General features: G+C 39.9%; 2 protein-coding genes across 2 annotated transcripts; both read right to left on the bottom strand.

Annotated features, from left to right (window-relative positions):
• Nucleotides 1–2811: 2811 nt before the first annotated feature.
• On the bottom strand, nt 2812–4026 carry LOC311077244 (BEN domain-containing protein 5-like; the record flags this gene model as incomplete). The annotated part of the gene is made up of 4 exons (XM_084139077.1): nt 3890–4026; nt 3691–3749; nt 3170–3377; nt 2812–3053 (listed from the first exon to the last, which is right to left on the bottom strand). The coding sequence occupies exons 1-4, from the start codon at nt 3981–3983 to the stop codon at nt 2812–2814; spliced, it is 603 nt and encodes a 200-aa protein (XP_083995203.1). The 5' UTR covers nt 3984–4026.
• Nucleotides 4027–4101: 75 nt separating this feature from the next.
• LOC311077243 (uncharacterized protein) lies at nt 4102–5681 on the bottom strand (the record flags this gene model as incomplete). The annotated part of the gene is made up of 4 exons (XM_084139076.1): nt 5427–5681; nt 5053–5171; nt 4476–4753; nt 4102–4261 (listed from the first exon to the last, which is right to left on the bottom strand). The coding sequence occupies exons 1-4, from the start codon at nt 5581–5583 to the stop codon at nt 4102–4104; spliced, it is 714 nt and encodes a 237-aa protein (XP_083995202.1). The 5' UTR covers nt 5584–5681.
• Nucleotides 5682–13725: the final 8044 nt, after the last annotated feature.

Genomic DNA, 13725 nt, shown 5'->3' with positions numbered 1-13725 from the left:
AAATTCCTACCCTGCTGGAAAAACCAGCATAGACCAGCATAGCTGGTCATACCAGCTAGACCAGCATATGTTGTGTTTTGGTGCTGGTATGCTGGTGACCAGCATGGGATGCTGGTGTGCTGGTGTGACCAGCATGGGATGCTGGTATGCTGGTGTGGGATGCTGGTGTGCTGGTGTGACCAGCATGGGATGCTGGTATGCTGGTGTGACCAGCCTGGGATGCTGGTGTGCTGGTGTGACCAGCATGGGATGCTGGTGTGCTGGTGTGACCAGCATGGGATGCTGGTGTGCTGGTATGCTTGCTGTATGCATTAATTAAATGCATCCCATGCTGGTCACACCAGCACCAACATTGGATGCTGGTTACACACATTGGAAACTATGCTGGTAAACAGTAATAGATGTTAAGGATGGTAGCCTGTTCACCAGGGTGGAATGCAGGACAGCTACATTTAATTTTGGTATGATGAAAATCATGAAAATACAAGCTTACATTAATACATGTAACAAGTTCATTTAATAATAACAAGTAAACATTAATACGTTAATACAATAATAACAATTATTTAACAAAAATCAACACTCTTCTGGCTCAACAAGCAAATTACAATAAAACACATTAACAACAATTGATCTTAATTAAGTGCTCACTATGGGGTTCCAAAAATGAGTCAACTGCTTTGTGCTTTGTACTACACATTTGTCCTTGTCAACAGTAACCTGCTAACAGTTGCCTACTTTTTCAGATAAATTAGTATAAGTTGATGTGTATGCTCTCTGTTTATGTCGTTTTGTTCTGTCATCCTTACTGTATTGATCCTACTTTTTCAGGTAAATTACTAAATGTTGATGTGCATGTTCTTTGTTTATGTCGTTTTGTTCTGTCGTCCTCAGTGTCATCTTAACTGTCGTCTTGTTCTGTCATCTTAACTGTTGTCTCTTTCTGTCGTCTTGTTCTGTCGTCTTAACTGTTGTCTCGTTCTGTCGTCTCGTTCTGTCGTCTTGTTCTGTCGTCTCTTTCTGTCGTCTCGTTCTATCGTCTCTTTCTGTTGTCTTGTTCTGTCGTCTTTACTGTTGTCTCGTTCTGTCGTCTTGTTCTGTCGTCTCGTTCTGTCGTCTCTTTCTGTCGTCTTGTTCTGTCGTCTCTTTCTGTCGTCTCGTTCTGTCGTCTCTTTCTGTCGTCTCGTTCTGTCGTCTCGTTCTGTCGTCTTAACTGTTGTCTCGTTCTGTCATCTCGTTCTGTCGTCTTGTTCTGTTGTCTCGTTCTGTCGTCTCGTTCTGTCGTCTCTGTCAGAACAAGAAGACAGAAAGAGATGACAGAAAGAGACGACACAGAGACGACAGAACGAGACGACAGAAAGAGATGGCAGAAAGAGACGACACAGAGACGACAGAACGAGACGACAGAACGAGACGACAGAAAGAGATGGCAGAAAGAGACGACACAGAGACGACAGAACAAGAAGACAGAAAGAGATGACAGAAAGAGACGACAGAAAGAGACGACAGAACAAGACGACAGAAAGAGATGGCAGAAAGAGACGACAGAACGAGACGACAGAAAGAGACGACAGAAAGAGACGACAGAACAAGAAGACAGAAAGAGATGGCAGAAAGAGACGACACAGAGACGACAGAACGAGACGACAGAACAAGACGACAGAACGAGACGACAGAACAAGACGACAGAAAGAGACGACAGAACGAGACGACAGAACAAGACGACAGAAAGAGACGACAGAAGATGGCAGAAAGAGACGACACAGAGACGACAGAACGAGACGACAGAAAGAGATGGCAGAAAGAGACGACACAGAGACGACAGAACAAGAAGACAGAAAGAGATGACAGAAAGAGACGACACAGAGACGACAGAACGAGACAACAGAAAGAGATGGCAGAAAGAGACGACACAGAGACGACAGAACGAGACGACAGAAAGAGATGGCAGAAAGAGACGACACAGAGACGACAGAACAAGAAGACAGAAAGAGATGACAGAAAGAGACGACAGAAAGAGACGACAGAACAAGACGACAGAAAGAGATGGCAGAAAGAGACGACAGAACGAGACGACAGAAAGAGACGACAGAAAGAGACGACAGAACAAGAAGACAGAAAGAGATGGCAGAAAGAGACGACACAGAGACGACAGAACGAGACGACAGAACAAGACGACAGAACGAGACAACAGTTAAGACGACAGAACAAGACGACAGAAAGAGACGCCAGAACAAGACGACAGAAAGAGACGACAGAACGAGACGACAGAACAAGACGACAGAATGAGACAACAGTAAAGACGACAGAACAAGACGACAGAAAGAGACGACAGAACAAGACGACAGAACGAGACGACAGAAAGAGACGACAGAACAAGACGACAGAAAGAGACGACAGAACGAGACGACAGAACAAGATGACAGAACGAGACAACAGTAAAGACGACAGAACAAGACAACAGAAAGAGACGACAGAACGAGACAACAGTAAAGACGACAGAACAAGACAACAGAAAGAGACGATAGAACGAGACGACAGAAAGAGACGACAGAACAAGACGACAGAACAAGACGACAGAACGAGACAACAGTTAAGACGACAGAACAAGACGACAGAAAGAGACAACAGTTAAGATGACAGAACAAGACGACAGTTAAGATGACACTGAGGACGACAGAACAAATCGACATAAACAAAGAACATGCACATCAACATTGAGTAATTTACCTGAAAAAGTAGGATCAATACAGTAAGGATGACAGAACAAAACGACATAAACAGAGAGCATACACATCAACTTATACTAATTTATCTGAAAAAGTAGGCAACTGTTAGCAGGTTACTGTTGACAAGGACAAATGTGTAGTACAAAGCACAAAGCAGTTGACTCATTTTTGGCACAAATGGAACTCCATACTCACATTTAAAGTTTTTTTTTAGTCTGTTAATGTCCATTATTTTTTCTGTGATGAACCGTCCGGCCTTTATCCATCTGGCCTGCAACTCTGTCTCCTCCACATTCTTTCTGTCAAGCCACTCCTTGAAGCAGACTGAAAAGAAATGAACAGATAAATAGTGATGCTTGTGTCGCACCAGAACAAATAAAAATGTATTACTCCATAACCCAGTACTTGGCATCCCACAAAGACCTTCTGGCTACTGCTACCTTTTAATGTCTGAAGTTTCTGGGGGGTTAAAGGCTGTCTGCTGGTTTTGGTTGTGGGGCATTCCTTCCCTGTGAGACTTCTTTCCGCCAGAGTCTTAGTGCCCCAGATTGCCACTGCCAACTCCTTCACAAATAAGGAATCCCGCGTGCTGTTTTGAATCCTTGACCAGGCCTCTCTGCGCACTCGAACATCTCCCCCCAAGTGAATCTGACAAAATTTAAAACAAAAATAATCAAGGTACTAGATTGTACAAATGCATACAAAATGTATTAAAACTTTAAGTGTACTGTAGTTGGGGGTTCTTATATTAATCCATGCACACAGATGACGACCCTTACGAAAAATAAGTTTATTCAAGTGTTCCATTAGTATACTTCTTTTAAACTAAAAATAAGAAAGTATACTTTCAGTCTACATTTTATATACTTCTCAAAAATATACTTAAACATTACTTAAGTATACTTTATAAACTTAACTTGAAGTATATTTCATTTTCGTAAGGGCGAGGGCAATGCTGTACCTCATCTCCTTTTGAAGATACAGAGGGTTCCACCTCATTCAAACAGCCAGACTCTGCAACTATATACAAAATAATGTCAATGTACTCAATATACATATTTACCCTCTTGCATCAGGGCCTATAGTTTGGTAAATATGGACCATGATAGATTTCAGATATCTGTGACTGTGAGTAATATATTTGTTATGTATATCCTTACTTTGTAAGGTCTCCTTTGGGCTTGGGGCTCCAGGGTCTTTGACAGTTAGAAAGAAAACAAACATATCACAAATATGACAGAAGATGGAAAACATGACAACAAAGAATATACTTTATAAACCCTCAAAGATCACAGCTGAAGTACTCCAATAACTTATAGTCTTCCCCAATCCCAATGCTATTTCTTTGATTTGTATCTTATTATTAGCTGGTTTAAATGGGGGGTGGGGGGGTGTCCTCCTTACCACTGCACTTTGCTGTTGATGAGGATTTCAGTGCCTTCAGCAATTGTTGCTGCAATTGCATGTTTAGAGAACGTAGTTCTTTATTCTCTGCCTCAATTTCTGCTCTGAGTTTCTCCTGCTCCTCTAACCTATAATAGACGGACATAGTGTATGTCATGATTAGCTGACATTATAAGAAAGAAAAAATATATATATATTTTAATATATTAGGTGTTATCTAGCTACTTATAGTATATCCACCTAGTTCTGCTATGGTGCTCTGACAAGCAGGTTAAATCAAACATTGGGCTAAAGATCAATTCTCTTGTCAGAACACATTAAGGCTATTCAAAAATCACTTACTTGTTTGTAGTTTCCTGCAGTTGCAGAGACATATTGTTTATTTTTTTTAGGTAGAGATGTTGCTTCTTTTTTGCCTCCTCAAAAAGTTTTTCTGGTACAACCCCACCATCATCATCATCATCCTCCTCTTCTGACAATGAGTCAGACAGGGTTTGAGCTCTCATTATCTTGCTTGGAGTTGGGCAGAGTGGAGACTGTTTTCTTCTAATTTTTCTCTCTTTTAGCAAGGTTAAGAGATTATTTTGTTTGGCCTCTTCTGCAGCTTTTTTCTGATTTGTCTATAAACATGGATAAAAGCATAATTAGGAAAAAGCATCACAGTGTATTGCAAGACTCCCATACATCCAAACACCCCCCCCCCCCCCCCCCCCATAGTTATATTTTCACTATAACTTGTATTCTGTAGTTACATTCAAGTGCCACACGATGGCACTAGCTGTAATTACAGTTGGCAATAGCTGTAATTACAGTTAACAGGAAAAACGATAGCAGATCAGCAGCAGCACATTAATTTACCAATTTTACACAACTATTAAGTTAGCTAACATCGGAACTATAACAGCAATATCAACTTTACATTTACTGCTTTGGCTTCCTCTGCCTCGGAGCGCGACCGTGGAGGCGTGGTCTCCTTCAGGAGTCTCACACGGACCCGCTTACCCTTGGCCAGTTCCTCCTCGATCTCTTCTCTGGACTCTGGAATGTTAATAACACTGAATGTAAGTACTTGAAAGCACCTGCTATAACGTTATACTCTGTCATGCAATACTAACACCGGTAGCATTGCGTCCTCTGTCCTAAGCGCTTACTAGCTTTGCTAGCGCGTTAGCCAAAACTCGTATCCCAGTTAATAGACGTACTATAGTTAGTAAGTTATTAAAGTTAAAGTATTTCCAAGTTGGACATTTATGTTATTGATGAACTATTGGAGATAACGTTATTACGACTCACCCTTTAGGAACAATATTTGTCCCTTGAAAAACTTCTCTTGCCAGCGCACCCAGTAAGTTTTAGTGAGGTCACTAACGTTAAGGTCAAAGTCCTTAATGTAGGATATGGGGACGATTTCTTTACACCCGTCCTCTATATATTTCACATAGGCGAACATATTTTCTATTCTGTTGTATAGTTAGGTAGATTTAAGTAGATTTGTTGAGTGAAGTTGTCTGTAAAATGACAAGTAACGGTTACCTCACGAGCGAATTTAACTCTAACGGCGGGAAGCGCGAGATGCACTGTTGCCTTGGTTACAGACTGCAGTCATATACTGTATAGCAGGGATAGGCAACTCCGGTCCTGGAGGGCCACTGTCCTGCAGAGTTTAGCTCCAACCCTAATTAAACACACCTGAACAAGGCAATCAATGTTTTCAGGATTACTAGATAGATACAGGCAGGTGAGTTTTTATCAGGGCTGAAGCTAAACTCTGCAGGACAGTGGCCCTCCAGGACCGGAGTTGCCTATCCCTGCTGTATAGTGTGTCTTAGCTCCCACTATAGAATGATAAAGTTAAAGGGTTTATTAAACACGTCTGTATAACACAGCACAGTTCCACAATGATTATAATGTTGAATCAACAACTCTCTAAAGCAGTTTCAACAATAGCAGTATAAAGCAGTCTTATAATCTTCATGGAGTAGGATTTATTACAGAACTGTTGAATTCGCTCCGTGCACAAAATGGCGACCGTTGACGTTTCGAACTTGAGTGTGTGGGCCAGTACTTCCGGTGAAAACTTCCGGTGATCTGACAGCGAGAGCGAGAGACAACAGCGACCGAGGTCCATTACCACAGCGATGTTTTTCACATTGAGTGTTTTTAGGATTCAAGAGAGGTGACTTGCCTTTCAGAGGGTGACAGCCTCAGCACTTCATTGTTGTGTGCCGTTATGTACCATGTCGTCACGTTAACAGATAAGTCAGCTTTCATGCATTCCCCGTTGACGCTGCGAAACGGGCATGAGTGGATACAGAAGATCCGGAGGGATGACTTCAACCCGACCAAATTTTTAAATGCATATAATTTTCAGTGTATTTCACCTGTGCGTTTCTATGCTTTCTATTACTGCATTTATTTTGTGCAAGTGAGATGAGTAAAGACCATCTGTTTAATAAATCATTATCTGTCTGGTGTTTATATGCAGCATATACAGTATTTTACTATGAGTAAAATATACACAAACTTACCCATATTAAATTGTTTGTCGTACCATACAGTTAAAAATGTAAAATATGTGATAATAATATTGATCTGTTTGGTGCATGTTTTGTTGAATTATTTTTTCAAATGTTTCTTTGTGCTTTCAGGTACTGCCTCTTGCTGCCAACCGCGGAGAAAATGAAAGTGAAGTTAGACCAGGTTCAAGCTGCGCAAATCTTGAGGTCAGGGCACAACCCGTTCTGTGACAGCAGTCAGTAGGGCTGTACAATATGACCAAAATGTCATATCCTATTTCATACCCCGATAACGATACATATCCCGATAACAGGGCTCCTAATTAAAAAAATCTAGGAGCACAGTCCAAAATTTAGGAGCACAGATAATTGAACGTTTTTCAATGACACAATATTACTGTGCCACATATAACATGCACAAGTATGGAGAGCATGAGAAAAGAGAATTCAGAAACATAGCATCTTACAGAAGTTTATGTGATGAAGTTGGGGTCGGCGTGACTGAGACTCATGCTTTTATTACTCAAAACAATAATAAACAAAAGGCGCGCACACAGCACTTGCACCGTAGCCTCGCTACAGCATTAAAGGACAAATCCAGTGAAAAATGAACCTAGGGGTAATTAACACATGGTTACCGAGTCGATCGTTCCCTGAGATGCGTTTTCATGATAATCGAATATAAAGTGTTTTATCTTTAAAAACAGATAAGCCTTGTTAGTGATAACAACTAGCGATTTACTTTTACTTAATCTGTGCCCCATATACTATTGTTAAGAGCTAATCTGTTTTTAAAGATAAAACACTTTATATTCGATTATCATGAAAACGCATCTCAGGGAACGATCGACTCGGTAACCATGTGTTAATTACCCCTAGGTTCATTTTTCACTGGAATTGTCCTTTAACAACACTTTTTCACTTTCTCCGATCACTCTCTCCACCTCCGACGTACGAGTCCTAGTCCTCCTCTCTCTCTCGTCTCTGAGTCGACAGCGGCTTATATCCCGTCTCTCCACGCCAATTACTGCAATAAGACACAGGTGTTTGTCATTTGCACTTGACCTACTTACATACCGCTTGTCTCCTTTCTCTCTCTCCCATTATAGACCGTGCTGAACCACGCCCCCCTCGCCACAGTTTACCTTTACCTACCTTCCTCAATTAATAAAATATCATGAGTTACCGTTGGAATTTCTGTAACTCATGATATTTATTTGCATCATAAAGGTTTATGGAATAAAGAATAAGTTAACGCTATAGTTTAACTGCTTAGTAAGGTCATCACTCTTCCAGTGACAAACATGGCATTAGCTAGATTTGTGGGTAATCTAATTTAGCAAATGTAAGCGATGTTAAAGAGTATTTAGAAGCGACGAATTAGGGAGAACCATTGTCATTAATTGGCTGTTATAAACCCCAATACCGATTTAAATTAAATTAGTTCAGATTGGCCAATAATATCGGACCGCCAATTACAGGAGAACTCCGGTCAATTTTAACATTGAGCTCATTTTTTTGTCAATTTGGAGTGCTGTCAATACAGAGAACAACGACAAAAATCGGTGTTGCCTACACCGTGTTATCCTCTTTTTAAAATTTGCGCGTGATCATAGGTAACTAAACCTATGCGCGTGAACTCGACAATCGACTACTTTGGACTTCAACCGAAAACAGGATGTAAATACAGGTATTTGCGCTGACTTAAATAACATCATTTTTATTCATATCTTTCACATCTACTGCAGTCAGATTCACCCGTGTTCACTCTGAAGGAATCACTCACATTGGCTGTGCACTTGTAATGACACATCAAGGATGTTAAGAGGCTAAAAGCAGGTTTAAAACCTGCCCCATTGAAGTCAACAGGGTGCAAATTTTAAAAAGAGGATAACACAGTGTAGGCAACACCGATTTTTGTCATTGTTCTCTGTATTGACAGCGCTCCAAATTGACAAAAAAATGAGCTCAATGTTAAAATTGACCGGAGTTCTCCTTTAATCGGTCGCCATATACCGTCATATCGCACAGCCCTACTGGTCAGTCATACATTTCTTAGTTTACTGTCATTGTATGTAGACACATGCACTCAGGAATGTTTTTTTTTTTTTACATTTTTTGTAGATGTCTTCATCTGGTCGCTTTCTGCTTACATCTGAGCTGCAACCAAGTGACATGGCCCAGCAGTTTAGTTGTGATTCATCATCTGAAGGCAGTGTTTCTGAAGTTGATTCGGAAATTCCAGATATTCCAGAAGATGATCCATTCAGACAGATAGGTTTTGATACAGACATGGATTCAGTACTAATGTCAGCAGGTACAACGACAAAGGCTGAGGCACTGCTCATGGTGATGAGTCATGCAGCAAGACATAATATAACAGGGACACAACTTCATGACTTATTACAGCTCATAAATACTCTGTTTGGCAAAGAGGTGTTACCCAGATCAAAATATTTGTTCAATAAGGTCTTTAAAAACAACTCCGACATTGTGGAGTTCCACTTCTACTGCAAAACCTGTAAAGTATACATTGGCACAAAAGAAGACATACAAGACAAAAACATTGCACAGTGTGCAATCTGTAGTGCTTCAATTGAAATCAGTTCCTTGAACAGTGCAAGCTTTTTTATCAACATACCAATTGCACCTCAAATCCAGACGCTGCTTGAAAATCCTCAGATTCAAAACAGCATGACCTACAGACACCAAAGGCCACATAATGAGCATGTTATCTCGGACATATACGATGGTGAAATGTATCGAAACTTGTCAAGACCTGGTGGAATTCTGTCAGATCCAGACAATTTGTCGTATAATTTCAATTCTGATGGCTCGCCTGTGTACAAGTCTTCCAGATTTTCTATATGGCCCATACACCTGCATTTAAACGAGCTCCCTCCCAAAATGAGATTTCAGAATGTAGTGCTTGCAGGTCTTTGGTTTGGTACTCAAGAGCCAGTTATGTCTATTTTTCCCTTTTGATCAGGCCAAAACACTGGCATCCAGAGGTGTGTCTTGGAGAAAAAATGGAACATGTGTGTACAGCAAAATTGTTGGGTTATGTTGTTGTGTAGACTCAAAGGCAAGACCAGCCATGCAAAACACCACACAGTTTAATGGGTACTTTGGTTGTGGCTTCTGTTTACATCCTGGTACTCTAGTAGAGAAACAGGTGAAGTACACTGTGACTGACACAGAATATCCTGACAGAGAAGCGAAGAAAATGCTGGTAGATATGGAGCAAGCAGTAGCACAAAACAGAAGTGTCAGAGGAGTGAAAGGTCCATCACCACTCATAAACATGCCCTATTTTGATATAGTGTGGGGCTTTGTTCCAGACTATATGCATGCTGTCTTACTGGGTGTCATTAGACAGCTCACAGAGCTTCTTTTGAACAACAGTGATCAACCCTATTACACTGGGAGTCCCAACACTATGAGGGTGCTAGAAAACAGGATCAAGGACATAAAGCCACCACACCTGATAACACGACTACCCAGACCCCTTGCAGAATGCAAGTACTGGAAAGACTCAGAGTGGCGAGCATGGCTCCTGTTTTACAGCTTGCCAGTCCTGAATGGTGTACTTCAACCACGTTATGTGAAGCACCTAGGCCTTCTGGTATCAGCAGTATTTCTACTCCTGAATGAGAACATTACCTTCCAAGAAATCAACAAAGCAGATAACATGCTTTTTGAGTTTGTGGCAAGGTTTCAGTTGCTGTATGGCGAGGCATCTATGACATTTAATGTACACCTGCTAACTCACCTTGCAAAATCAGTGAAATTGTGGGGGCCACTCTGGGCACACTCAGCATTTGTGTTTGAAAATGCAAATGGTGGTCTGTTGAAACTGGTGCATGGAACAAAGTGTGTAGCTCTGCAGATTGTGAACAAATTCCTGTTGCACAGAGCAATACCACTCTTTACCACAAGGTATGCAGTTAGTGAGCAAGTTAAGGAGTTCTGTTTGGAAATGACAAATGACCGAAGAGTAAAGAGTTTCACAAAATGTCAAGACACAACTGTTCTGGATAGTGGCAGAGTGACAGAGACTACTGATGATGAAAAAAGAGCCTTCATTTCTGCACAGAAACATCCACCAGACGAAATGGTAGTGCACAGGAGAATGGTGCATAAAGGACTAGTTTATACCAGCAAAAGCTATAGCCTCAGTAAGAGACGCAGAGACTTTTTTGCAAAGATGAGTGATGGTGTTTATGGAGAAATCCAGAATATTGTATCCTTTCCTTCAGAAGGGGGTACAGAAATTGCTGTCCTTTTCAAAAAGCTCTATACAAATGCCTCCTTTCCTTTATCACAAGGTTATGGGTTTGTGTCACATATCCGACTTGTAAGTGGAAGCCTTTTTTCGCCAGTGTGTCTGATTTCAGTAGACCGGTTAGAGCAGAAATGCATGGTTTTGAAAACGGGTGATCAGACGTACATTTGTGACTTTCCAAATGCATATGAGAGAGACTAGTCTTAATCTTAGATGGTCATTCTGTGAGTTGTTGGTGTTGATATAAGCCCTTTCTGTTTAATATGATTTCTGGCTTTGAGTGCGAAGACCTTTCCATGAATGGAACTGGTTAAGGTGTCATTAGACGGCCTAAATGTGAACTTGGGTCATGTGATAACAGGAGGGGGTGGGAGAAATAATATCTAAAGTCCGAAGAAATATCTAGGAGGACGTTCACACTCAAGCCTCTTTTTCTCTAGCTTATTGATCTCCCTTCTCTGGGTGACTTACTATTTCATATCTGTCTGATACTGTTTTGCCACTCCTTTTTTGCATTCTTTATTTGAGTCTGATACTTTATTGACACCTCTGTTTGACTATATTATCTTTGAGTCTGATACTTCATTGACACCTCTGTTTGACTATATTTGAGTCTGATACTGCTTCAAACACCTCTGTTCGACTATATTATATTTGAGTCTGATACTTCATTGACACCTCTGTTTGACTATATTATCTTTGAGTCTGATACTTCATTGACACCTCTGTTTGACTATATTATCTTTGAGTCTGATACTTCATTGACACCTCTGTTTGACTATATTTGAGTCTGATACTGCTTCAAACACCTCTGTTCGACTATATTATATTTGAGTCTGATACTGCTTCGACATTTCTGTTCGACTATATTATATTTGAGTCTGATACTGCTTCGACATTTCTGTTCGACTATATTATCTTTGAGTCTGATACTGCTTCGACATGTCTGATACTGCTTCGACATTTCTGTTCGACTATATTATATTTGAGTCTGATACTGCTTCGACATTTCTGATACTGCTTCGACATTTCTGTTCGACTATATTATATTTGAGTCTGATACTGCTTCGACATTTCTGTTCGACTATATTATATTTGAGTCTGATACTGCTTCGACATTTCTGTTCGACTATATTATCTTTGAGTCTGATACTGCTTCGACATGTCTGATACTGCTTCGACATTTCTGTTCGACTATATTATATTTGAGTCTGATACTGCTTCGACATTTCTGTTCGACTATATTATATTTGAGTCTGATACTGCTTCGACATTTCTGTTCGACTATATTATATTTGAGTCTGATACTGCTTCGACATTTCTGTTCGACTATATTATATTTGAGTCTGATACTGCTTCGACATTTCTGTTCGACTATATTATCTTTGAGTCTGATACTGCTTCGACATTTCTGTTCGACTATATTATATTTGAGTCTGATACTGCTTCGACATTTCTGTTCGACTATATTATCTTTGAGTCTGATACTGCTTCGACATTTCTGTTCGACTATATTATCTTTGAGTCTGATACTGCTTCGACATTTCTGTTCGACTATATTATATTTGAGTCTGATACTGCTTCGACATTTCTGTTCGACTATATTATATTTGAGTCTGATACTGCTTCGACATTTCTGTTCGACTATATTATCTTTGAGTCTGATACTGCTTCGACATTTCTGTTCGACTATATTATCTTTGAGTCTGATACTGCTTTGACATTTCTGTTCGACTATATTATATTTGAGTCTGATACTGCTTCGACATTTCTGTTCGACTATATTATATTTGAGTCTGATACTGCTTCGACATTTCTGTTCGACTATATTATATTTGAGTCTGATACTGCTTCGACATTTCTGTTCGACTATATTATATTTGAGTCTGATACTGCTTCGACATTTCTGTTCGACTATATTATCTTTGAGTCTGATACTGCTTCGACATTTCTGTTCGACTATATTATATTTGAGTCTGATACTGCTTCGACATTTCTGTTCGACTATATTATATTTGAGTCTGATACTGCTTCGACATTTCTGTTCGACTATATTATCTTTGAGTCTGATACTGCTTCGACATTTCTGTTCGACTATATTATCTTTGAGTCTGATACTGCTTCGACATTTCTGTTCGACTATATTATATTTGAGTCTGATACTGCTTCGACATTTCTGTTCGACTATATTATCTTTGAGTCTGATACTGCCTTGCTACTCCTGTTTTAATGATTGTTCTATTGTGTTTTATGTGTTGCTATGTAGGTACTATTTATATATTTATTTATTTTTATTTTTATTTTAATCTTTAATCTGGTTGTTCAACCAAAGCACTGTAAAGCACTTTGGTCAGCCAAGTGGCTGTTGTAAACATGCTATATAAATAAAGTGACCTTGACCTTGACCTTGACCTGAAAAAAAAAACAGAAAAGAAAAAACAGACAGGGCTTATCATTACTATCAAACACCCCCCAGTGTTTAATTTTTGATTAACCCCCTGAAGTCGGCGGTATCGCCGGCGATACCAGCTCGCTTTTTTTTTAGCAGTGTAAAAGAAACTCAAAAATACTCGGTTGACTTTGATTTTCCATTGGAGTTTCATACATCAATCGATTCTGTTAAATGTGTATTATTTTTGTGTATACTCACAATAAAAACAAAGTGTTGTGCTTTTTGCCAAATAAAGAAAAATAAACACGAAGCGAGTTCTGCCTCCTCTCTCTCAGTGTAGTCCATTCTGAAACGCGTCCGAAAATGAACCAAAACTCAGCGAATACTCAGTCAAACAGC

The sequence above is a fragment of the Abramis brama genome (assembly GCF_963993115.1).
Source record: "Abramis brama genome assembly, contig: SCAFFOLD_139, whole genome shotgun sequence".
Lineage (NCBI taxonomy): Eukaryota > Metazoa > Chordata > Actinopteri > Cypriniformes > Leuciscidae > Abramis > Abramis brama.
This window is presented reverse-complemented; position numbering and strand designations above follow the sequence as displayed.